Source organism: Phalaenopsis equestris, unplaced genomic scaffold, assembly GCF_001263595.1.
Source record: "Phalaenopsis equestris unplaced genomic scaffold, ASM126359v1 Scaffold000617, whole genome shotgun sequence".
NCBI classification, from domain to species: domain Eukaryota; kingdom Viridiplantae; phylum Streptophyta; class Magnoliopsida; order Asparagales; family Orchidaceae; genus Phalaenopsis; species Phalaenopsis equestris.
The window spans coordinates 85450-109276 of NW_018165057.1; the positions used below are offsets into that span (position 1 = coordinate 85450).

Below are 23827 nucleotides of genomic sequence, written 5' to 3' on the forward strand. Positions count from 1 at the left end.
ACCATAATCTGTCGCGCGGCTCTCATTTGGACGGTGACTTCTTCGAGGATCAAAGAGTTCTACATGTTGCCCTTTTGTCATCTTATGAAGAATTCCAAAATTGGCTAAGAGAGCTGGTAATGACTATCTCTCGGATCAGGTGCCTTCAATTTGTTTGTTCAGCTGTGTTTCTGTTTGTTCAGCTCTAAATTCTGATAGGAGGAAATGATGTTTGATGTTTCAGTTGTTTGACTATCTCATGTAGTCATGGTGTTCATAAGCGAGATTCATTGGATTTTCTCAAGATTTGTGTGGTCATATTTTTTTTCATGTAAAACAACACACACACACACACACATATAAACAACTTATTAATTTTGAAATTTTTTATTTAACATTTTAGAATATCATTAACAACAAAATATTAATATTAATGAAACTTAATTATATAGTACGCATAATCTTTTGACCCATGCACCTATGCTTACAACTAGTGCATTTTTATAAGTTCTCATAGGAAAGCAGCGCATGCAAAACGACACGATGATTTCTCCAGCTCAGCTGTCGGAGGCTGGGAGCCGTATAGGCCCGAGGAGCCGTCTTTCCTTCTTCCAATTTTCGTCTCGTCTCTCTTATATCTCTTCCTCACTGCTTGTCTCTTCTGTATAGAGAACTCCTACCATAACCATTGATCTCATCTACTCGAATAAACAAATGGCGGCATCATTAGTGATTCCGGTAGCACGCGGCACAGCGACTGGGCTGCCGTTGCAGCGCCGCAGGCGGATTCCGGCGACTTCACCGCTTCTTAAAGTGAGGTCCGCGGCGGGAGAGGGTTTTCCGGCCGCAGAGCCCGACCTTAGTGTTAAGGTCAACGGTCTGGAGATGCCTAATCCGTTCGTGATCGGGTCCGGACCGCCGGGAACTAACTACACCGTTATGAAGAGGGCCTTTGATGAGGGTTGGGGCGCCGTTATTGCCAAGACGGTACATCCTTTTATCTCAATTGTTGTCTTACTTTCTTTTTCAGCTTTTTTTCTAGGTCTGATTGATTTGAGATGTATGGGTTTTTTATTGGTTATATGGGAGTGTGTAGTTCATGCAAAAACTCTAGGTATTTTGAATTTCGTAATGTGGGTGCTAGCTAGCTTACTTATTGAAGATCTTGAAAGTTATGGTGATGATCACTGGATCAAATCTAACCTACATCAAATCTGTACTTTGGAACTTGACTTTTCCACAATAAACCTTTACCAATTATCAATATCACCGACATTAATATCAATGTAAAGGCTAGCATATATCACCTACCAATAGCCTTTAATCTCAGATATTATATAAGTCTCATCGGTCATATCCGAATTTTATAAAACCATAATATTAATTTTAGCGTTACCTTGATATTGATTTTAGTCTCATCGGTGATATATTCTAGCGCTGTTGTTTATAGTAAACCACTATGGCGCCACAATTCATCTCACTTTTATGAATCACCTTTTACACTGACTAATGATTAACATTTTGAAGCTTTCTATAGCATTCCGAATTAATGTATCCTTTTAAACGATAGAAAAAGTTTCACTTTTTTATCCTTACGCTTGTGCCTGTACTCTTAACATTTTATGACCAATCCTATCATGACGATGAGTCATTCTGTTGACCTTAATGTATTTTATTGGTAAGAATGAAATTTACCTACCGAGTTTTGCATTTAAAAGCTGTGCTGGTCAAGATTACTATGTGGCCTAGATAAATATAAAACCTATATGCTTCATGTGTATGCCAGGTGTCATTGGATGCTTCTAAAGTTGTGAATGTGACACCTCGATATGCAAGGCTTCGAGTGGGATCAAATGGTTCAACCAAGGGAGAGATAATAGGATGGGAGAATATTGAACTCATTAGCGACAGACCTCTTGAAACAATGTTAAATGAGTTCAAGAAATTGAAAAAAGAGTATCCTGATAGGATACTTATTGCTTCAATAATGGAAGAATACAACAAAAATGCATGGCACGAACTTATTGAACGAGTTGAGGAAACTGGAGTGGTATTCTTCTATCATTTCTTACTTTAGATGTTTAGAAAGGGTACTTCGTTTAAGTTTTGTGCATGCTTATATTCAGAATGTTTTTTTTATTTTCATTTAGGATGCTCTGGAAATTAACTTCTCATGTCCTCATGGAATGCCAGAGAGGAAAATGGGTGCCGCTGTGGGACAAGATTGTGCATTATTGGAGGAGGTCTGTGGTTGGATAAATGAAAAGGCCACTGTACCTGTTTGGGCTAAGATGACTCCTAACATAACAGACATTACACAGGTTATCATTTGCCTAAGCCATCTTTTTTCCATTTAATTATTGAGATGTGTTAGTTTAGTGTATTCTATGCTCATTTTTATGTTTGTTAACTTATCTGAACGTTGTTTGAATTGGAGGTTTCTGTCTATTGCTTTAGCTAGTTTATATTGGAATCTACCTTGTCAATTGAAGATTGTTCTCTTAACTGGATTGATGGACAAACAATCTTAGTTGCACATTGGAATTATCATCATCATTTTCTTTATTCAACATTTAATATCAGCATTGTCAATCTGCATTATTTCCTGTGGATCTAACCTATTATTCGTACATCACTCTGGCCAATTTCTGTCCCTTATACCCAATCTTTTGTTATCAAATTTATCTACCATCGAATAGGAGCATGTTCAGTTCTCGTTATTCATATCCAAACTGCTCAAATCTGTTATTTGTTATTTTATCTTCAATGGATGTCACTCCAAATTATAGTCATTTCTTAATTTATCATCATAGCTTTACCACTCATCCTTCTTAACACTCTTATTCCATTCATGCTCAATTCAGCTATCAATATCTTTTATCGCCCAATACTTAGATCCATAAAAGTTCACTAACCTAATTATGTTTTTTTAAGCTTTACTTCATGTCTTCATAATAATTTTTTTGAAAATATTCATAATATTATTTTATTTTAGCATACTCACACTTCTTCATTTTAATAACTCAAAATAATATTCGCATCCATATCCCTATTTCCCTATATAATGTATAAAAATACTTAAATATGTCACGTTTATCTATTACTTTATCTTCTAATAATATTGCTCGATAACTATTAATATTTCACTCTATCATATATTTAATTTTTTATCTACTTTATAAATCAGTCAAATCCTAAATAGTTTCTCTATTTTTGAAACTTTTAACTTCAGTAGATGAGATACACAGCTATGTTAGCACCATCATTTCTATCATACTCAGCTTACATATCATATATATTTTACTATCCTGACATTCCTATCTATATAGCATCATTGATCTAATTGTGATTTCCAAAATTTTTCATTAAGTATTCACGAGGTCCTCTTATCACACAAAAATTCTAATACATTTTTTCATTTTAACTATCTAATTTTAACTTTAGAAGTTATATTCTAAATCCTCGTATATTTCCATTCTTTTATGTAAAAATTTAAGGTACTTATCTTATAATTAAGCATAGCCTCATCTTTTAACAATATTAAATAATATTTGTTAACATCGTTCCCATTAAAATAATAGCATATACCCAATATTGATTATATTATTATGAGGCCTCTATCTTTTACATATTTTATCCTTCATTCTAATTTTTCATTAAAATTGGCTTATGTCTCACCAGGTAGAACTGTATCACATGTAAGAATAATTGAAAGTACCTTATTTTGAATATCTTTTGTTATCTCTATAGCTAATAGAAAAACATTTGAATTTGATGCTGATCCTATTTGTGAATCTATTATAATTGAAAACTTTCACAGTTGATCCACAATTACTTCCAATACTATGTAAGGCTCAATTATTCATCTTTAATAATATCATCATATATTGTTACGCATTCTACTTTCAAGCATAACAAATTAATTTTTATTGTACTCAGTTATGTCTTCTCAAGATTAATAATAAAAATCTTATTAATTTTTTATTTCTTCATTTAGTATCTTAAGACAAAATCACAACCAGATTTTCATAACATAAAAAAAGAAAATTAGTTATTTCAATCTATTAATTTATCTAAGCCTAAGCTTCATCACTCGTTTTCGTAGTTTCATTTTATTGCTCTTAAGTTTGTTTTTTTTTTTATAGTTAGCACCAACTTGAACATCTTTTTTATTCTAAAATATTGGTATTAGAATGTTTCTTCTCCAATCATTTGGCATTTTCTTACTCTTCAAATATTAATAAAAAAAGTTGTTAACCATATGATTGCAATATCCACCATAGTGCTCTAAACCTCAATAGGTTTCTTATTTGAATCGAAATTCCTACCTCTATGCATCTCTTACATTGCCAATTTCACTTCATTTTTTGAATCTATCTATAATATGCTTCACCAAATTATTTTTTGTACTCTTCCAAAATAATTTATTTTTTAAGTCTCTCATTTGATAAATTCTAAAATATTATTTTTCAATTTTTTTCTTGATCTTTTATGTTTAATTATAATCCTATTATTTTCCATTTAGATACATTTAACATGATTAAAATCCTTTGATTGTTTATCTTGTGTTTGCCATTCTACATGTCTCTTCTTTTCATTCATTTGCACCAAGTCCATTAAATAAATCTTCTATGGATGTTTGCTGCTCTGATTTGTTATGTCTTTGGAAACTATTTCCTAAATCTTGGGTTCAAATCCAACCTAAATTATAAAAATTATTATTTTACGAATTTCCAAGTCTGAAAAAAAAGCATATTTATAGAAATCATCTAAAGCTAAGTTCTTACTTTACTCTCTACTCTATTTGTCAAACATAGAGCTTTTTTAAATCATTATAAACTTCAATATTATTAATTTTTTGCCATTATTTAAAAGTGCATTTTTCATAATAGCTCTTTTTACCTCCTCGCTCCACTATCAAGTCCTTTTAGTAGTATACTATATATTTTTCAGCAACAACAACGACAACAACAAGCCTTTATCCCACTAAGTGGGGTCGGCTACATGAATCTTTTTTCTCTTGCGTCCTATTGAGTGTCATATTTTCATTTAATTTTATCAAATTAAATTATTTTTTTATACAATATGTCGAAGCCTTTCTAGGTGTACCTTTGTCATTCTTAACATAAGTCGAATATAAAAAATCTACGCTCCTAACCGGATCATCTGATAGCCGACGTTTATTCTGACTAAACCATCTAAGACAACTCTCTCTAATTTTTGCACTCCACTGGAGTTACACCAATCTTATCACGGAACCATTTCGCATTTTGTCTCTAAGTGTAAAACCACTCATCCACCTAAGCATTCTCATCTCGACAACACTTAGTTTTATGCTTTTCTTTTAAAGGCTAATATTCTGTGCCATAGAGCATTGTAGGTCTCACCACCATCTTATAAAATTTTCCTTCCAGTCTAAATGGTGCTTTCTTTTACACTGTAGGCCCGAAGCATCCCTCCACTTCAACCAACTAACTTAAATTTTACTAATAACATCTCTATCTATATCACCATCACTTCGAACAATGGACCCAATATATCTAAAACGTTCACACCTTTTCATAATTTGATCACTCATAGTTACAACTCTTTCACTAGAGCTACTACTACTAAAATTACATTCCATGTATTCAGTTTAGTTCTGCTCAAACGAAAGCCTTTAGACTCCAATGTAGACCTTCATAATTCAAGTTTTTCTTGAGCTTTTTCTCTAGACTTTTCCATAAGAAGAACTTCATTAGCAAAAAGCATACACCAAAGTACATCCTCCTGTAATTGTCCAGTATGAGCATCCATAACTAAAGCAAAAAGAAACGGGTTTAAAGTCAATCCTTGATGTAATTCAACTGAAATAGGAAAATATCTGGTCAATCATCCTTCTGTTCGAACACAAGTAACAACTCTAGTATATATACCTTTAATGACTTGCCTTTCTTCTCTAGAACTCTCCAAAAGATATCTCTTGGGACTTTATTGTAACCTTTTGTTAAATTAGTAAAAACCATATATAGATCCTCCTTATTCTCTTTGTACTTCTCCATCAAACCTCTCAATAAATATATAGCTTCCATAGTAGACCTGGCCGACATAAATCAAAATTGATTATGAGAAATCCTTGTAATACGTCTTAACCTTTGTTCAATTACCCTCTCCCATAATTTTAAAGTATGACACATCAACTTAGTTCTTCTATAATTTACACACTCTTGTGCTTCACCTTTATGCTTAAAAATGGGGTCCAAACTTCTCCTTAGACACCTTTTTTGTTTTTAAAATAATATTAAAGAGTTTAGTAAGCCAAGAAACTCCCAAACTCCTAAATATTTCTACACTTCAATTGGGATATCATCAGATCCTCCAGACTTTCCACCCTTGGTTTTCTTTAAAGCCTCCTCAACTTCTTTTTTACATACTTTCAACCCTTGTAATATATAGTTTTAAAGATTTAAAAATGCAAAAATTGAGAATTGAGGTTTTTTTTTCTTAATAATGTTAGACATATTTCAAAAAAGAAAATAAAAATTCATAAAATGATAGAAATCATTAATTTATTTATTTAGTTTATAACCATAAAGATATGAATCACAAATCTCAATCTTAAATATTGATAAGTTCAAGATAAGCATTCACTTAAATTTTAAATATGCCATATAGATCATAATCCACAGTGGCTTCATCCTCGTTTTCATAATTTTTAGAAGTAGCATTATATATATTAATTTTATCATTCTCTAGTTCTGTTTTATTAACATCTCAAAATATTCATCAATAATTATAATTTTTTTCTTATTCTCTATATCAATTAATATTGGTTTTAGTATAATTTAAAATAACACAATAAGTTAATAACATAACTTTTTAATTCATCGTACTTAAATTATTTTTGAATTTTTTGAATGCCAAATCTCACTTTTTGTATTTCTTTTAAATGATAACGAAGTATAATTTCTTTTGAATTTAGTAGTCTTTCATCATTAGATTGTAAATCATCATTAAGGATTCGTTTGGGGCGGTGGTGTGGCACCGCACTGCAGTTTTGTCTGCTTGAGTAAACTGCTTTGTGACAGCTTTCTCAAAAAACTGCCGCTGAAATTTGTGTTTTCCCACCACTCCTGGCTAGGTGCGATGACAGCTTTTGAGTTATGTCTGACTTTTAAAAAAAAGTTGTATAAACCACCTTAATTTTTTCAGCATCAGATTTTTAATAAGCAGCAGCTACCCCAAAGAGACCCTAAATCTCAATTCATCATCTTCAACTTTAAAAATTTCATTTTTTCTCAATGTTGTTTCCCATTTGAAGTCTAATAATGCATTATCAATGGCTCACTGATCCATTACATCATAACCATTTATTTATTTCTATAATTTGATGTACTTATCTTTTGATTTTTTTTGTTAAACATAACATAAACCAATTTATTCATTTGTCCTGCAGCTAATCGGTTTCTTTTCTTTCTATAAATTTAATTGAACGTGCTCTACTTACATTCACATGCGAAAATTGAACACATGGGATTGAGAATCTTCACTGTAAATACTTTAAACATATGTGCATCATCTTCAAATTGCATCTACCATTATTATAGTATATAAAGAAAAAGAAATGCTTAATATATATGCATATATTAAGTTAGGAAATTTAAGCATAAACTTTTAAATGAATGCATATATATTAGGAGAGTGTGTTCTCTAGCATAATTGAGCTACCTAAATCCGAATATTCCATTATTCAAATAAAAATGTTTAAATTGAGCTATCTTTAAGATAGTCAATCATAGAGACAAGTTTTCCATGCATATATATTAATTAATCTTGACTTTCTTATCCATATAGAAGTCCTTGCCATAATGAAATTTGGATTTCAAATAATATGCAACAACATACAAATTTTGATGTATCTGAAGATCTCATTTTTCATATAGAATTTCTCATATTTCTCTATAAACAATTTCATGCCTTCCCAAATCTCTTCATTTCTTATTTTGCCACTTTCTTTTTTAGCAGTTTATTATTGCTCTGAAACCCTTGCTATTTATTTTTTGGTCTTGCTCATTTAGCTTCATCCATTGTAAATACTTTTATTGAAGGTCACATGGTCTTCAAAGTACAATTAATGCTATGTCAAAATAACTTATCTATAATTTTTTTTGCTTAACCATTTTTTAAGTATTTTAAATCATAAACTATTGTCCCATTCTTTAGAAGAAACATAATCTCTAAAGATTGATGTAACTCTTTAAATTTTTTTAAAATTAAATAAACTATGACAAAGCTTATAACCATTGGCCGGATATTTTTTTTCTATAATTTTCTTATCAAACTCAATACCCATGAATAGCTATAATTTTTTTTTTAGTTTTTTTTTGCTTTGAGCAAAGTATATTTATGTTGTAGTAACTGCTGACTTAACAAGTATCATATCAAGACAATGACTACCATGTGGAGATCAGTAAAAATGCCACATTTTTTCTAGGAATGTCTCCCCTACAACCTTATAAGCACTTGCATTATCGACACTACCTGAATAATGATACTCTTTCCTCCTCAATAACCTCATCAAATATTTGTGCTTTTTTAAAATATGCAAATGTGTCTATATATTTAAAATATAAATTTTCATTTGGGTTTTTAGGGGAAAACAATTATTATGTTCCTTTGTCTTATATCTAATCAATCATCTGATATTATTATAAATTTTATTTTAGCTCACATCCTCTTCACTTCATCAATTATCTATGTCATTGTTTTTAGCTTCTCATCCAACATCCATGTGCAAGGATCATACATTTTAGGAATATCCAATTCGTGACCATAATTTCCGATAGAGCAATGTAGATTGATCCATGATGGACTCTTAGCTGCATTGAATGGAATTGTGTTGCCATAAAAGCATCATACAAGTCTAGACATACAATATTCTTGTGTTCTTTTGTAGAAGCTAGAAGAGAAATTGTTAGGGTTACTTATTTTAATTTCTTCAAAGTTCAAAACAATTCTATCTATTGATTGTTGAGCTTTTCTAGCAAAATAATAATAATAATAATAAATTACTTCCTGGAACTATCCCTGGAACTATCTTTTTGGGAACCAAAGTAAGAGCTATTCTCAATAATTTCTTTCACATTTTCTTAAGTTACTTGTTTTGAGATCGTGGTATTTTTAATAATCTGCATATTCTTTTTTTAATTAACTTGAAACTTGCTCATATTATTCAACATTTAGATATGTGCAAGTTAAACGATTATTCAATCTCTTAACATCCTCAGTTCTTTTGTAACAAAAATTATATTTCAAATAAATATAACATTTGTTTGCACCTTCTCCAAGCACTTCAACTTAATTGTCATATTTCCAAGTTGCATTTTTTTCTTCTAGTGCCATGACTCAATTTGATAAATAATAAAACAATATTTATATTAAAATTAAGAAAAGAAATACTTAAAAGTAAAATTTAATAAAATTTAAGGTAATCAAATGAATCATAACTATTAACTCTAGATTAAAATCTAAATGATAAAGTTGTAGGGGCAGACTATTACTTATCAATATTAGCAACTAACACTAATAGGATGATGGTTACAACCATATTCCATACTTGATCTTTCATTAATTTTTCTATTTTGGCAATTACTTGTCATACCTGATTTTTTGCCAATCTTAGCTTCCATTAATTTTCATCCTTGATAAATGAACCTTTACTTTTCCTGTCACTTTGCTTGACTAGTTTATACATATATCTCTCATCTTTTTTTAATATCTAATTTATTATAAGGGTCATTAAGAATAAAATTCTTTGCATCACAAATTTTTAGCTTTATCCCTACTTGCTACCTTATAATTTTCCCAATTCTCAAAGTTCTTATATTTAAACTAATTTTTATAAAAAAATATTTTATTTTTTACCTTTTCTTGCATATGATTATTCCATCAATTATTTATAGTCATAAGATATTTTTCTTTTGATTCTCTAAGCACATCTTTTGCAAATTGCTTAATAGTACCGGTCATTTTATTTCACATTATAATAGCTTCTTCATGAACAACTCAAAATTTTATGATCTTGAAGTTTACTCATAAAAATAATTTTATTTGTCTTTTAAGTATTTTCATCTAATTCTATGATAATATTTCATTGACTATTTCATCTTTCAATCCTTCATCTTAAAATCCAAAATCAATAATCAATTTTGGGTACTTAAATTTTTGCTTGGAATGACTTTACACAATCCACAATTTTGACAATATATTTTTCTCATAAGAAAATATTCAATTTGTATTTTATTAGATCCATTATTGTAAGTGATAATATGTTCATCTCTTTTCTTAAATAAATTATCGATAATAATAAAATCATAAGCTAAATTAAAATTTAATATGACCACTTTCTTCTGTAGTCACTCAAAAATCATAGCTACAATGCATATTTCTAAAATTTTATACCATTCTTCCAACATGTCTATTTAAATCTCCTCAAATAAAAATTATTTTTTTTATAAGATATCTTTGTATTAATTCTTCTAAATCGTTCCAAAATTTTCTTTTGAACATATATTCAAACCTATTTGAAGTGCATAAACACTTATAATATTAAGAACCTTAATATCAACAAAAATTTTAAAAGCTATAATTTGATTTCCATTTCTATTAATTTTTAGAGCATTATCTTTCAAATTATTAGCTATAAGTACACACTATTTCTAGTATGACTTCTACCTGAATACCAAAATTTAAAACCTAAACTATCAATCTTCTTAGTATTTCTCTTGCCTATTTTATTTCTTAATGCACAAGATATTTATCATCCTATAAATCATAATATCTACTAATTTTATTAATTTAGCATTTATTTTCCAAGTTTTAAAGTAATAATTTGTTACGCAGATAGGCTCAATAAGTAACATATGTAAAGTCCAAGGAGATGTGAGCGCCACAAATGAGCCTCTAATCTAACATATTAGCATGTCATGTAACTCCTATAGCCATAGGACATGTTGGGGTTTAACAATAAGCGAATCAAAAGGGTACAAACTCCCGTAAGGCATGAAACCTCTGCTTTAGTTTGCATGAAAAAAATTTGAAAAAAGAAATGTTTTTAATTAAAAAAAGGTGGAGAAAAATTACAATCATTTCATTTCCAACTATTCTTAAATTATCATATATGTGTGCAAATTCAACTTCAAAAACTGAAATTAAAAATATATTTTAAGTTTTAATAACACAATAGTTTTTGTCTTTATAGGCCATTTTTATTTTTGCTCAAATAAAATTTAATAATTCTGTTTTAAAAAACAATTCATTTTAATAAAATAAATTCTGATTATTTATTTTAAAAATTTTGAAGCCTGTTGTTAAATAAAAATTTGAGCATTTTCTATAAATGAATTAAAATCTCAATATTCCTCCATTACAATTATTCAAAATGATTTGTGATACACAATTTTTAAAATGCCTATTATATTTTTGATGTTTTATATACATAATATTAAATTTTTATGTATTTATATATTTGATACTTAAATTTTGATATTTATTTATATAACATTTTATTTTTACTTCTTTTGCAAATGAAATATTGGACATTACCGATGATAAGCTAATCATTCAACACTTTCATAATATGAAGGTTAGGTGTTAAAAATTATAATTTTTTTTTAATCGACATGTATTTTATCTTTTCATATTAACAAATTATAACAAAAAAAAATTAAATACGGCCAATATTGATTCCGTGCCTGAATGAAATATTTTGATAAAAATGTTAAAATTAATTTGTCCCTAGTAGAAAAACTTTCTGCCTTCATCACTGCCTCTTGGAATACCTTTTTGTTGCTTTGGATGCTTTCCCTATGGCTTCATTACAAATGGGAAAGATTTTCTTTAGAGATCCTAAAAACCAAGCGAATTTGTTTCTCTAAAATTCAACAGCAATGGTATAGCATTGCTAAACGAAGCCTGACCTTCACAATATATGATCATTTAATGAGTATCAGTTTAGACTGTTTTCATTGTTGTGGGAGAGAGATCGTAGAAGCTGCCTTTGCTCAGAAGCTCTCCCTTCTAATAACATCTTATCTGTGCAAGCTTGTGCAAGAGCTGCACCTGCTAATCACATATGCAGTGAAAGATCGCACAAGGATCGTCACTCTGATCCCCCATTCAAGGAGCTCAATCACACCGCCTCCTATTGTCAATGAGGTGATGGGATTTAAGAGAGCTTGTGAAAAGGGTTCTGAGGTTTGATGGAGGGACAAAGAAGAGGTAGAAAAAAAGTATAGTGCACTTTTGGCATTTTAATTTTTTAGTGCTTGTGTTAGCGGAAGTATCAACATAAAATGGATTATAAAAATGTAATCTAACAGGAAGTTCCTCTTACACCTCAATTACCTGCTTATGTGTAATTTAACAAAAGCAAAACTGCCTTATTTTGGTTTAGCTGTTTGTATTGCTGGAAGTTCATTCCTGTAGAGTGGTGGCATATGTGATATTTCACTTGACTAAAGGTATGCACCTAGTGCTTTTTCTTGAATCGTTGTAGATGATCTGCTATGACGTATGAATGTTATAAGACCAAAGCATTCACGACTCTTCCTTTCCACATCTTCATTTTGGTGTTGTTAACTTCTCTTTCTGATTAATTAGGCATGCACTACAGCTTCATAATCTGAAGATGCTTAATACCATGCCTTCTTGAAGGCTTTATGGCCATGGTGCTGTTGCATGATCTTACTCCTGCTGTGTAAGCAGCCAATCCTTTTCTGAGATGTCTTTTGCTAATTACACATAGAAAATACTCATAGAAAGCAGTTTAAGAATATAAATGAGCCGAAGTACACCAAGCTCATACATGGAAATGTCCTTATGCTAATTATACTTCCAACTTGCTTGACAGAAAGACGTACTTAGATTGCTCTTCGTATTTTGAACAGTTAGAAAATACCCTTTGTTTGTTATGCTAGATATCAAGCTGAAATATAGTTGGATACCATGGACATATTCTCTTACTAGTTGAAGCATCCTTATGAGGAGAAATATTTTAAGGGAAACTGATGAAGGGTTCATTCTCGGGTGGTAATTGACTTTCAAAATTACCCATGCAACTGAATATTTATCCGTCTATGTTTTCAATGCTTTATCTAAAGAGAGAGTTGAAGCTTTGTGAGAGATGAATACTTAATAGAAGTAAAAAACGAAGAAAAATTTCTTAGTGGAGAAAGTTGTTCCAAACTTCTTTTGTCTTTAAGTCTTCCTTTAGAAGATTGCTTAAGAACTTATTTCTTCCTTTTCTCTATGGCAAGTATTTTAATTTTTTTTATTTTTTATTTCTTTATGGCATTTATTTAAGTTACTTGTGTTGTTTGTTCAGCCTGCTAGAGTTGCTCTGAAATCTAGCTGTGAAGGGGTTGCAGCTATCAACACCATCATGAGCGTAATGGGGATTGATCTGAATACATTACGTCCAGAACCTTGTGTTGAGGGGTTGGTGTCCTCCAGTGAGAATCTCAATTGCTTGCTTAAAAAGACCCTTTATTTTACTGAGCTTATATTTTTTTCAGGTACTCAACACCGGGGGGTTATTCTTCCAAGGCTGTCCATCCCATTGCACTCGGGAAAGTAATGCAAATTGCACAGATGATAAAATCAGAATTTAATGATAAAGAATATTCTTTGTCTGGCATTGGAGGTGTAGAAACTGGCAATGATGCTGCTGAATTTATACTGATTGGGGCAAATACAGTTCAGGTAGGCCTTTATTTAATACTGTAGAAAGATGGAGAAAATTGCATTCTATTATTTCTTAATATTCAATTTACAACTCTTCTCCTTATACTATAAGTAAAGGCTAGGGTAAACTGAATTCCTACTATTTCAACTTACCAAACACACCACAACTAAAAATGAGAAGAAATACAACATAATAAGAAAGGAATAAATCGACAATAAATCTAAAATAGGAAACTCAATTCCATTCCCCCTCAATTGGGTCATAGATGTTGTAAAGACTCAATTTGATATTCAAATCAGTGAGGTTGCCTGGAGGTAGTGATTTAGTGAAGACATCGACAACTTGAAGATGAGTTGAAATGTAAATTAACTGAATAATGTCTCCATTGACCTTCTCAGAGATAAAATATTTATAAATCTCAATTTGTTTACTCATGTCATGATATGATGCACATGATTCTTTGCAATATTAATGACAATTTGTTTGTCACAGATCATCTTTATGGGATTGATAGTCGAGTATCTCAACTCATTTGGTAACCTTTGGATCTTCATTCCTTCACAAATTTTCAAATCAATTGCCCGGTACTCAGATTTTGCACTACTTCTAATGATCACTATTTGTTTCTCAACTCCAGGTGACAAGATCTCCCCTAACATTGAAACAGTACCCAGAGGTGGATCTTCTGTCCTCGAGTCCTCCCACTCAGCTAGCATCAGTGATAATCTTTACCTCTGTTGTCTGATTTCTTAAATAATAACGCTCTGCTAGGGGTCTTCTTAAGAACTTCAATATTTTGTAAACCATCTCGAAATATTCTTCATTTGGACTGTTCATGTGTTGACTCACTGTGCCAATAGAGTAAACAATATTAGGTCTAGTGTGTGACAAGTAGATAAGCTTACCTGCCAATCTTTGATATGTCTTTTTCCACTGGTGTCTTTTCTTCTCATGATTATAGCATTTTCTTGAAATCCATAGGAGTCTCAACAGCTTTGCACCCCAACAGTCATGTTTCTTTTAATAGGTGTAGGATGTACCTTCTTTTGGAAATCGCAATACCCATCTTCGACCTGGCCACTTCAATGCCCATAAAGTATCTCATCGGTCCTAGATTCTTAATTTCAAATTCAATAGAAAGAACCTCTTTAATCTTCCAAATATCTTTTTCAGCATCACTTGTCAGGGTCATATCATTTACATAGATAATGAGTATAGTTTGCGTACCTCTCTGTGTATATTTTATGAACAATGTATAATGCACTTGGCATCTAATGTACTCATTGAATTTCATAGACTTAGCAAACTTGTCAAATCAAGCACTGAAAATTGTTTGAGGTCATAAAATGGCTTTCTTAGTTTACAAATATAATATTTATTTTAGTCATTTTTCAGACCTGGTGCGATCCCATATGCACTTCTTCAATATCTCCTTTCAAAAATGCATTATTGATATCAAGTTGATGTAGTTCTCACTCTTTATGCACTATCAAGGAAAAAAACTCTTATGTTATTTAACTTGGCTGCTAGATTAAAAGTCTCTTGATTATCTATCCCATAAAACTAAATGAAACTTGTTAGCAACCAATCTAGCCTTAACCTCTCATCTGCTTTGTACTTGACATTAAACACTCATTTGCATCCAACTGGTCCTTTATCTTGAGGAAGATTTATAAGGGTCCATGTGCCATTTAGATCAAATGCTTGGATCTCTTCTTCATTTTGACTTTTTCCATTTTGGACTTTGAAAGTGTTTAATAAATAGACTTGATATCTGCACACTCTTAAGATTGGATACGAAAGCTTTAGAAGTTGATGATAATGTCTCATAATCAACATAATTCTAGATAGGACAATTTGTGCAACTATCCCTATCTTTTCCATTGAATTCCACCTCCCTTGGAATTTTGAAGATGTGTGAATTCAGGTTTGTTTGTGAACTATCATGTGGTTGTATATTGTCTTTATTCTGCTCAATGGATTTATTTCTTCTAGTATACAGACGAAGTTCCTTGTAAATCTCAAGTTGGATGTTCTCAACTGTTGGAATTTGGGAGATAGGATTGTTAGAGGGAAGGAGAATAGGTTGTGAAGACTCTAGATCAGTGTGGGTATCCAGTGTAGTCTAGGAAAGTAGAATAAGTCGTAATGACTGTCAGTTAGTGTGGGTATCCAGAGTAGTTTCTCAAGTCTAATATTCACCCCAACTCTGTCCCTGAATATCAGATTTGGTAGTAGGGTTGGTTTTCAAAGAATGTAACATCCATGGAGTTATAGTATTTCTTTGTAATGGGAGAATGGAGCTTATTCTCCTTTTTGTTAGAAGTATACCTAAGGAAGATACATTTGATGAATTTTGGGTCAAGCTTTGTGTGGTTTGGTTGTTGAATGTGAACGAAAAATACACCTAAATATTTTTAGGGAAAGATTGGATGAGATGGCTGGGTATTTTTTATCACATTATCGAGAGGGGCTTTGAATCTAAGGATTTTTACTTGACATTCTATTAATGAGGTAGGTGGTTGTGAACACTACTTTTACCCAGAAAATTTTTGAAATTTTGCGAGAAAGCATTATAAACCAAAATACTTCAATGAGATATTTATTCTTCCTCTCAATTATCTTATTTTATTGTGGAGTTTCAACACGGTAGGGTCCAAAGATAGAGTTGAAGTATTCCTTTGCATTATCAATCTTGAGAATCTTAATTTTCCTTTGGAATTTTGCGGAAATTATGTTATGGAAGGCTGAAAGATTTGTATAATTTAGGATTTTTCTTTCATGTGGAATATCCAACTTGCTTTAGTATGATCATCAATAAAGGAGAGAAACTATATGTCTCTTTTGACGGTTTTCACTCTTGATGATCCTCAAATGTCACTATGGATGATAGCAAAAGGATGCGAGGGTTTTTATTGGGACAGAGGATAAATATGACGAGTATTTTTAGCCAATTGACAAGTTTCACACTGATTAAACTTTGATATTTATCTAATAAAGATATGTGGGTACAACTTTATAATATAATAAAAATTGTGATGATTTTGATCGCAATATCATAATAAAATTTGACTTTTAATAGACTCAGACACAGCATGCTCGGGAATATGGGAAGGGGATGGTGAAGAAGACACTTATGTGTTAAAAGAATAGCTTTTCTTGAACAAGTACAGATTTGATGCAATTTAATACTGACAATCACCTTCTCTGAATCCCCCGACTGAGATTCACAAGAAATATAGTAGAATTTAGTGACACGGTTCAATCTCCATATGTTGCACAACAAGCTTCAATTCTATGGATGATAGAGAAAGGTTGTAAGGGTTTGTACTAGGACAAAGGATAAAAATGATGAGTATGTTTAGCTAATTGGCAAGTTTCGCAATGATTAAGCTTTGATTTTTTATTAATAAAAATATGTGGGTAGATCTTGATAATATAATAAAAATTATGATGACTCTGATGGCAATATCATAATAAAATTTGACTTTTAATAGACTCAGACACAACAAACTCGGGAACATGGGAAGGGGATAGTGAAGAAGACACTTGTGTGTTAATAGAATAGCTTTCCTTGAGCAGGTATAGATCTTGGTTCAATTTGACACGGTCAATCAACTTCCCTGAATCCCCCAATTGAAATTCACAAGAGAATTTAGTGACACAGTTCAATCTCCATATGCTGCACAACAATCTTCAACTCTATGACATCGGGGGGAAGCATATAAGTCAAAGCACCGAGTGGCGGACAATCACCAAGACCAAAAAGGCTTTGGCTGAAACATTGGAAGTGGTCTACGCTATTAAGTGGCTTGCGACCATTACTTCCCATGAAAACCATTCAACTTAGCTCGCTATCTACTGGAACTCAACCGCTCGCTGTCTACAAGCACGAACAAGAGAGCGGAGAACCGTGAGAAACAGAGCAAGCGTCTTATGGCAGCAGTAGGAAGCAGGTGAGGTCCAGTGGCAGCAAAGTGATCCAGGGAGGGCCTGCAGTAAGGAGGATTCTGGTTGCACGGAGGATCGTGCGGCGAAGATGAAAGCAGGGGAAAGCTTGCAGGAAGAATCTGGCAAAGGAGGGCCTACAGCAGAGAAGATTCCGGCTGCAGGGAGAATCCAGTGGTAAAGAAAATAGAGAAGAGGCCTGCAGCGAGAATTCTGGCTGCAAGAAAGAGTTGGGGAGGGTCTGACGGCTGTTGGAGAAGTTCCGGCAGTTAGAAGAAGCTAAAATTTGTTCCACGCACTATTGCCATGTATGAAGTTGGAGTAAATTGTATTATCTTATTTCTTTATAATTAAATTACAACACTTCTCCTTATATAATAAGTAAAGGTAGGGTAAACGTAATTCTTACCATTACAACTTACCAAAGACACAATAATTAAAAAAGAAAAGAAATACTACATAATAAGAAAGTAATGTATCGAGAATAAATCTGAAATAGAAACTCATAATTCCACAAAATACATTTGCATTATTTTTAGTATACAAATCCATAATATTTGATCCAAAATATCATAGGTATATTTGTCAATCTAAATCTATGTTTATGGCCATTTATGGCTTGTGATATTATATGCAATTGCTTTAGAGATTGAAGTGTTGGCAATAACTATTACGGTGGGGAGCTGATTGAGAGTAAATTGTTCTCTTGAGACATACTGGTGAATGCTCATGGGCTATCTTACCTTTTATTTCTTGGTAATTATGTGTGATTTGGGACCTTGAGAGAAGTGTATCCTGTTCATCTCTCCCACCATCTTATATGTGTCTGAGACTTAGAAAGGTAGAAAAAAATGTTCATGCCATTAGAATATTGGGTCATTTACATACTTACCACCCAATTCCTATGTTTTTACATATCTGACAGCTAAGCTTTACCTTTTACATTTATAATACTCAAATCTTTCATATCACATCAAAAATACTATCATTTTAAATTTTTGAAAGTAAAATACATCTAAGTAGGTGGTATGTATGTAAAAATTGATGATTAGTTGTTAGATATGTAAAAACATAAGAATGGAGTGGTTTGTATTTATATCTTCCTATTATGTTGGTCTCAAATGGTCAGTTTGTCTGGTTAAGGGTCTGTTTGGGGCAGCTGCAGCTTATCCTGATAATCTATCGATAATCAGCTGGCTGGCTGTTTAGTTTGTGCGTTTCGAAAATAACTGATTCTGGATAAATGATCATTCCGCCCCTGTTCTGGATAAGCTGTTAGCTGCTTGGATTGTGCGTTTGAAAAGCAGCTTATTTACAGGTTTTTGGTTGATAAAAGACCGTTTACACATTATAAAATTTATTTTTGAAAAAATTTATTTTTAAATTTTGTGTAACATAAATTGTAATAAAGTAATTTATATTTTACAATAATTTTAAAATAAATTGAATGAAATTTAAGAAAAAGTTAAACTCAAGTAGAAGAAAATATGCAGGAGCTGAAGGAACTGAAGTGAAGAACTTCTTATAACCCTTACTTTATTAGACAATTAGCACAAAATACAGACACATATATATATATTTGTTGCATGACAAATTTATAATTTCATAACAGGACAGATTTTTTATTCTGACTTCATCTAAAATAGAATCCAAACAAAGCATTTTCCATGATCTAAGAAAATATATATAGAACAAATTTGCAAAAGAATGGATAGCTTACAAATTGTAATACAGATATCATTACTCAGAAGGAACATTTCATTGAAAATTCCAAAGCATCTAACTGAAATAGGAAAGGCTTTTACGTGAAGCCTTCTAATTTACATATTTCACACACAAAAGTTGAATATTACAGATTTGGAATTCCCGTTAGTGGTTGTGGGGAGTGAGCAGTTGCGGCAAAAGAATACTGATTGTTTGCCCTACCATCGCCACACGGGGACAAAGAAGAGCTTAACTAACTTTTTGCAATCTACCAGATCGACTATTCTGCCGCATCGAATGCATCGCCCCGCCGCTTCCTTCAGCACCTTCAGCACCTTCAGCACCTTCAGCACCTGGGCAAAACTAGTAGAAGGGGATCAATGTAATGAACTCCTTACTGCCTGAAACCCTCGCCAGGTTCCCCTTTCCCCAGCCCTTCCCCTTCGCCTTCACCATCTTCATCATTTACGCCAAACTTTCGCGTACGTCCCCCTTCTGCCCAGAAACCTTGCGATCAAGAGAGACGCATGAGAGGGAGAAGGGGAGCGATCGAAAACACGGAATGAGGGCAGAGGGCAGAGGAGCGGATCGAAGTGGCTCTAGGGTGAATCCACGGGATGTGGGCAATCGTGAGAGGGGTAGACGAGTAAAAGTTTTTCTCCGAACGCGGACCGCGAGGTCGAACCCGCGGTCTGCATTTAATAGAAATAGGATTCAGCTTATTCTGAAACGTAATTCAGACGCACGAAACAAACATATTTGCCGGCGTTTTGAAAACGCCCCGCAGACCCTAAGTTACTCAGCTATGGCTTTAAGAACTCGCTAACCATATGCTCTGTTTAGGAGAATTATTGCAGTCAGGACTATTGTCAAGGGGCTAAGAATGCTGTGTTGCTCATGGCACCTAGCTTGTTTATGCCCAAACAATCAGGATCCCCATGCAAAGCAGCAGCCAGCATGGGCAACGTAGACAAAAATAAATAAATAATCTGTGAATGAATACTTTTGCATTGGAAATGTTTGTGTTTGTACATTTATTTTAACTGGTGGAACTAGATTAAGCCCACCCTGGAATTTTAGATTTTCTTATTTATGTTAGAATATTTAGTAATTTTCTTCTGAATAATTTAGCCAATTCATAATTTAGCCAATTCACAAATGTCATTTCAATAAATTTTTTTCCACAATATTAAAGAGGAAAATTTACATACATACCAAACAATTCTTATGTATTTACATATCTAACACCTAAAGTTTGATATTTACAATAGTAACACTTCGCTATTAAAAACTATGCATGAGAAGGTGTATTTCACTTCTAAAATTTTGTAATAGTGATATTTTTTATGTATTGTCAAAGATTTGAATGACATTTATCTAAATATGGAAGTTTATGTGTTAGATATGTAGATATATAATATTTAAAAATATTAAACAGTTAGTTTTGGCTGCCCTCAAAAAATGAAGCTGGTTCCGCCAGGATTTATGTAAGCTATAGATATTGTTATGGCTTCCTTCTAGGATGAGTAATCTCTTGAATTTAATACAGCTTTTCTGGATTCACAAATATCTGTCTTATCATGTCAGGGTTCATTTGTTCCAATTTTTTTTGTTGACCATCTCTTGAGAATTTGACATATACCATCATCTTATAGCACTCAATATTAAAAGAAACCCTTTTCATTTTGATTTTCATCTCTGTTCCTTTATAGTAGCATCCATGGCATATCTGTTTCTAACCCTTCGGCTCATATTTTCCTAACCAACATAGGTTTGCACGGGGGTGATGATGCATGGCTATGGTCTTGTAAAGAAACTCTGTGATGATCTCAAGGAGTTCATGAGAAAACACAATTTTTCTTCAATAGAGGAATTTAGAGGGTACACTTTTCCTCAGATTTATCTAATTTAAATTCATTCTAAAGGTGTCAAAATGGTCCCTAATTTTTTGCAGAGAGATCATTTTATTCTCAAAGTCTATGAAAATGTCAATTTAGTCCCCAACTTTACACAATATTATTTCATCGCTCATTTAAAAAATATAGGGACTAATTTGACATTTTTATAGACACTTACACTGAAACGGTCTCATATATAAATAGTCAGAGGGCCATTTTAGCAATTTAATCTTTTTCTATGTGCTTTAAAATCTGTTCAATTGAAAAAAAAAAATATTTCTGTGGGTTTTTCTCTTTGCATCAGAGTTTCTCTTCAGTATTTTACAACACACACTGAACTTGTTCGAAGACAGCAAGAGGCAATCAACCAGCGGAAAGCTGTTAGGAAGGGCCTGCAGTCTGATAAAGATTGGACAGGTGATGGATTTGTGAAGGAAACAGAGAGTATGGTTTCTAACTGATCAATCATTTCTTCTTTTCCATTGTTGCTAAAGAACTAAACCGTAGTTGTGGAAAAAAATAATAGCATGCTTCCATTTTTTCACCCTGAGTGCCTGCAAATAACTGAATTGTGTATGATTTTTCTGAATAGAGTTTGTGATTGTTTTTATTATGATTATAACAGCTATTTTCATATTATTATCTTTTATACTTTTTAGATAAGCAGGACTTGTGATGGTTTTGCATGCAAAGGACTGATGGATGGATTTTATTTGGCCTTGATTGCGGGAGGATTTTTTCATACGGAGTCTGGATGCAGTTCTGCTTTCGGACTCCAATAATATGCCGCCATATATGCTATACCAGACTCACCTAAAAAAATATTAAAGTGAAACCGCGGAGGTTATTGGGGGGTTATTGGGTATTAACTCCAATAACCCCGCAATAACCCTCCAATAACCTCCAATAGCCTCTGCAGTTCCACTTAAATAACCCCCTAATAATCTATGTGGTTCCACGTCAATAACCTCCTTGCAATAACCTCCATGTTCCACTTCAATAACCCCCAATAATCTCCGCGATGTAGCACGCGTGGTGGCATATTATTGTAGTATGCAGGTAGAGCTGCGTCCGCAGACTCTGTATGGAAAATATTCTCTTAGATTGCGCTCCACAAAATGGGTATTGTTACCACGAAAATTAGATGTTAAAATTTTATGAAATTTTAACATTAGTTGGGGTTGTTCAAGTAATACTTGAGTAATTTTAAAATTAATATTGATGGCTAGTTGACTTGAAAATATATAATATTTTTAATTATAACTACATTTAAATGTCTAGTTCAAATTTACAAGTAGCAATATCCATATTTGATGAGTAATGGCTAAACATAAGACCGATAGGGTGTATTTTTATGTTGGCCTAAAGCAACCTAAGGCATAGCTAATAAAATATGATAAATATGTGATTGAGGAGTAAGGAATTTGTTGGACGACAGAGCCAGGGTTTTGTGAATGGGTTTTAACTTTATATGAGATATGAGGTGGTTTGAAGCTTTGGGATGTTGATGGAGCCGTGGGAAACTTTTATTACAAAGATTAGTTCTCCTAAACTTTTAATTAAGATTAATTTACATGGTTTTAAAACTAAGTTTTTAACTTTAAAATTTCCCTTCGGGCTCCATTTAGTCAACCTTTTTTTAGTCAACTCTATTTTTAAAAGAAAATAATATGTTGTATAACTATTTATCATAATAATGAGCTTTAGAGTTGATTTGGTGAGAGACTTTCTTTTTTCCAAGTAATGAGCTCTGATCAAGACAGTTTAATCTATGCATAGGATGTTAAGATAATTAATAATGGCAATAATTAAAAAAATGGGCTTATGTATCCTAGTAGTGGTTGAGTAAGCATACCATGGTGCTTATTAAACCCTTTATATTATAAAATATTATATGAAATAAAATATATATGTAAAAAATATTATTAAGAGGTAAAACCAAAATTTAAGCAGTAACCAAAAGGTTATGATCATCATGTAGAATTAATGAATTCATAGAAAGAAATTGAGTGAAAATTAAAATTTAATCATCATTATTGTATTTCTAAAATGAATATTTTTGAAAAGTAATTTTAACTATATTATCATTACTTATGTCATCTCATTCTAACATATATAAATAAATATTGTACATGAGATGCTTAAAAAGTATAGTATTATATAATGAATAACAATTATGTAAAAAAGCATTCGGATCAAACCATAAATATTAAAATAAATATCTGAATACTCAATAAGTGAGTTAAATATGATAGTGGTGGTCTTTAAATAATATCTAAATCAAATTATATGTTGTTCAAAGTTGATAACTCATCTTTGAACTTCATAATGTTTGTTTCAAATAAAATGGATTAGAGATCTGAGATCACAACAAAATAAATATACATCATGAGAAATAGTATGTTATATATGTCAAGGAGAGAACTCTAATCAAGTATCTCTAAAATTATAAAAGATAAGTTTGAGATGTGCAGCCATATCATACTCATGTAACTCAAAAAAAGAGAAGTCTTAATAAGCTTGATTAGATACTTGATCATAACGTTTATATTGATGATATGAGACCACATTAGTT

General features: G+C 32.0%; 1 protein-coding gene across 1 annotated transcript; it reads left to right on the forward strand.

Moving 5' to 3' along the window:
* Positions 1 to 478: 478 nt before the first annotated feature.
* On the forward strand, positions 479 to 21860 carry LOC110029968 (dihydropyrimidine dehydrogenase (NADP(+)), chloroplastic). The gene is made up of 7 exons (XM_020732483.1): positions 479 to 966; positions 1766 to 2029; positions 2130 to 2300; positions 13343 to 13455; positions 13533 to 13719; positions 21126 to 21235; positions 21557 to 21860. The coding sequence occupies exons 1-7, from the start codon at positions 694 to 696 to the stop codon at positions 21711 to 21713; spliced, it is 1275 nt and encodes a 424-aa protein (XP_020588142.1). The 5' UTR covers positions 479 to 693; the 3' UTR covers positions 21714 to 21860.
* The last annotated feature ends 1967 nt before the right edge of the window (positions 21861 to 23827 follow it).

What these genes read in the sequence shown, in the direction of transcription:
- LOC110029968 (XM_020732483.1), top strand. Translation starts at nt 694, where the DNA reads ATGGCGGCATCATTAGTGATTCCGGTAGCACGCGGCACAGCGACTGGG. An exon ending in CCAGAACCTTGTGTTGAGGG is followed by an intron (nt 13,456 to 13,532) that starts GTTGGTGTCCTC and finishes TATTTTTTTCAG; the next exon opens with GTACTCAACACCGGGGGGTT. An exon ending in TCAATAGAGGAATTTAGAGG is followed by an intron (nt 21,236 to 21,556) that starts GTACACTTTTCC and finishes TCTTTGCATCAG; the next exon opens with AGTTTCTCTTCAGTATTTTA.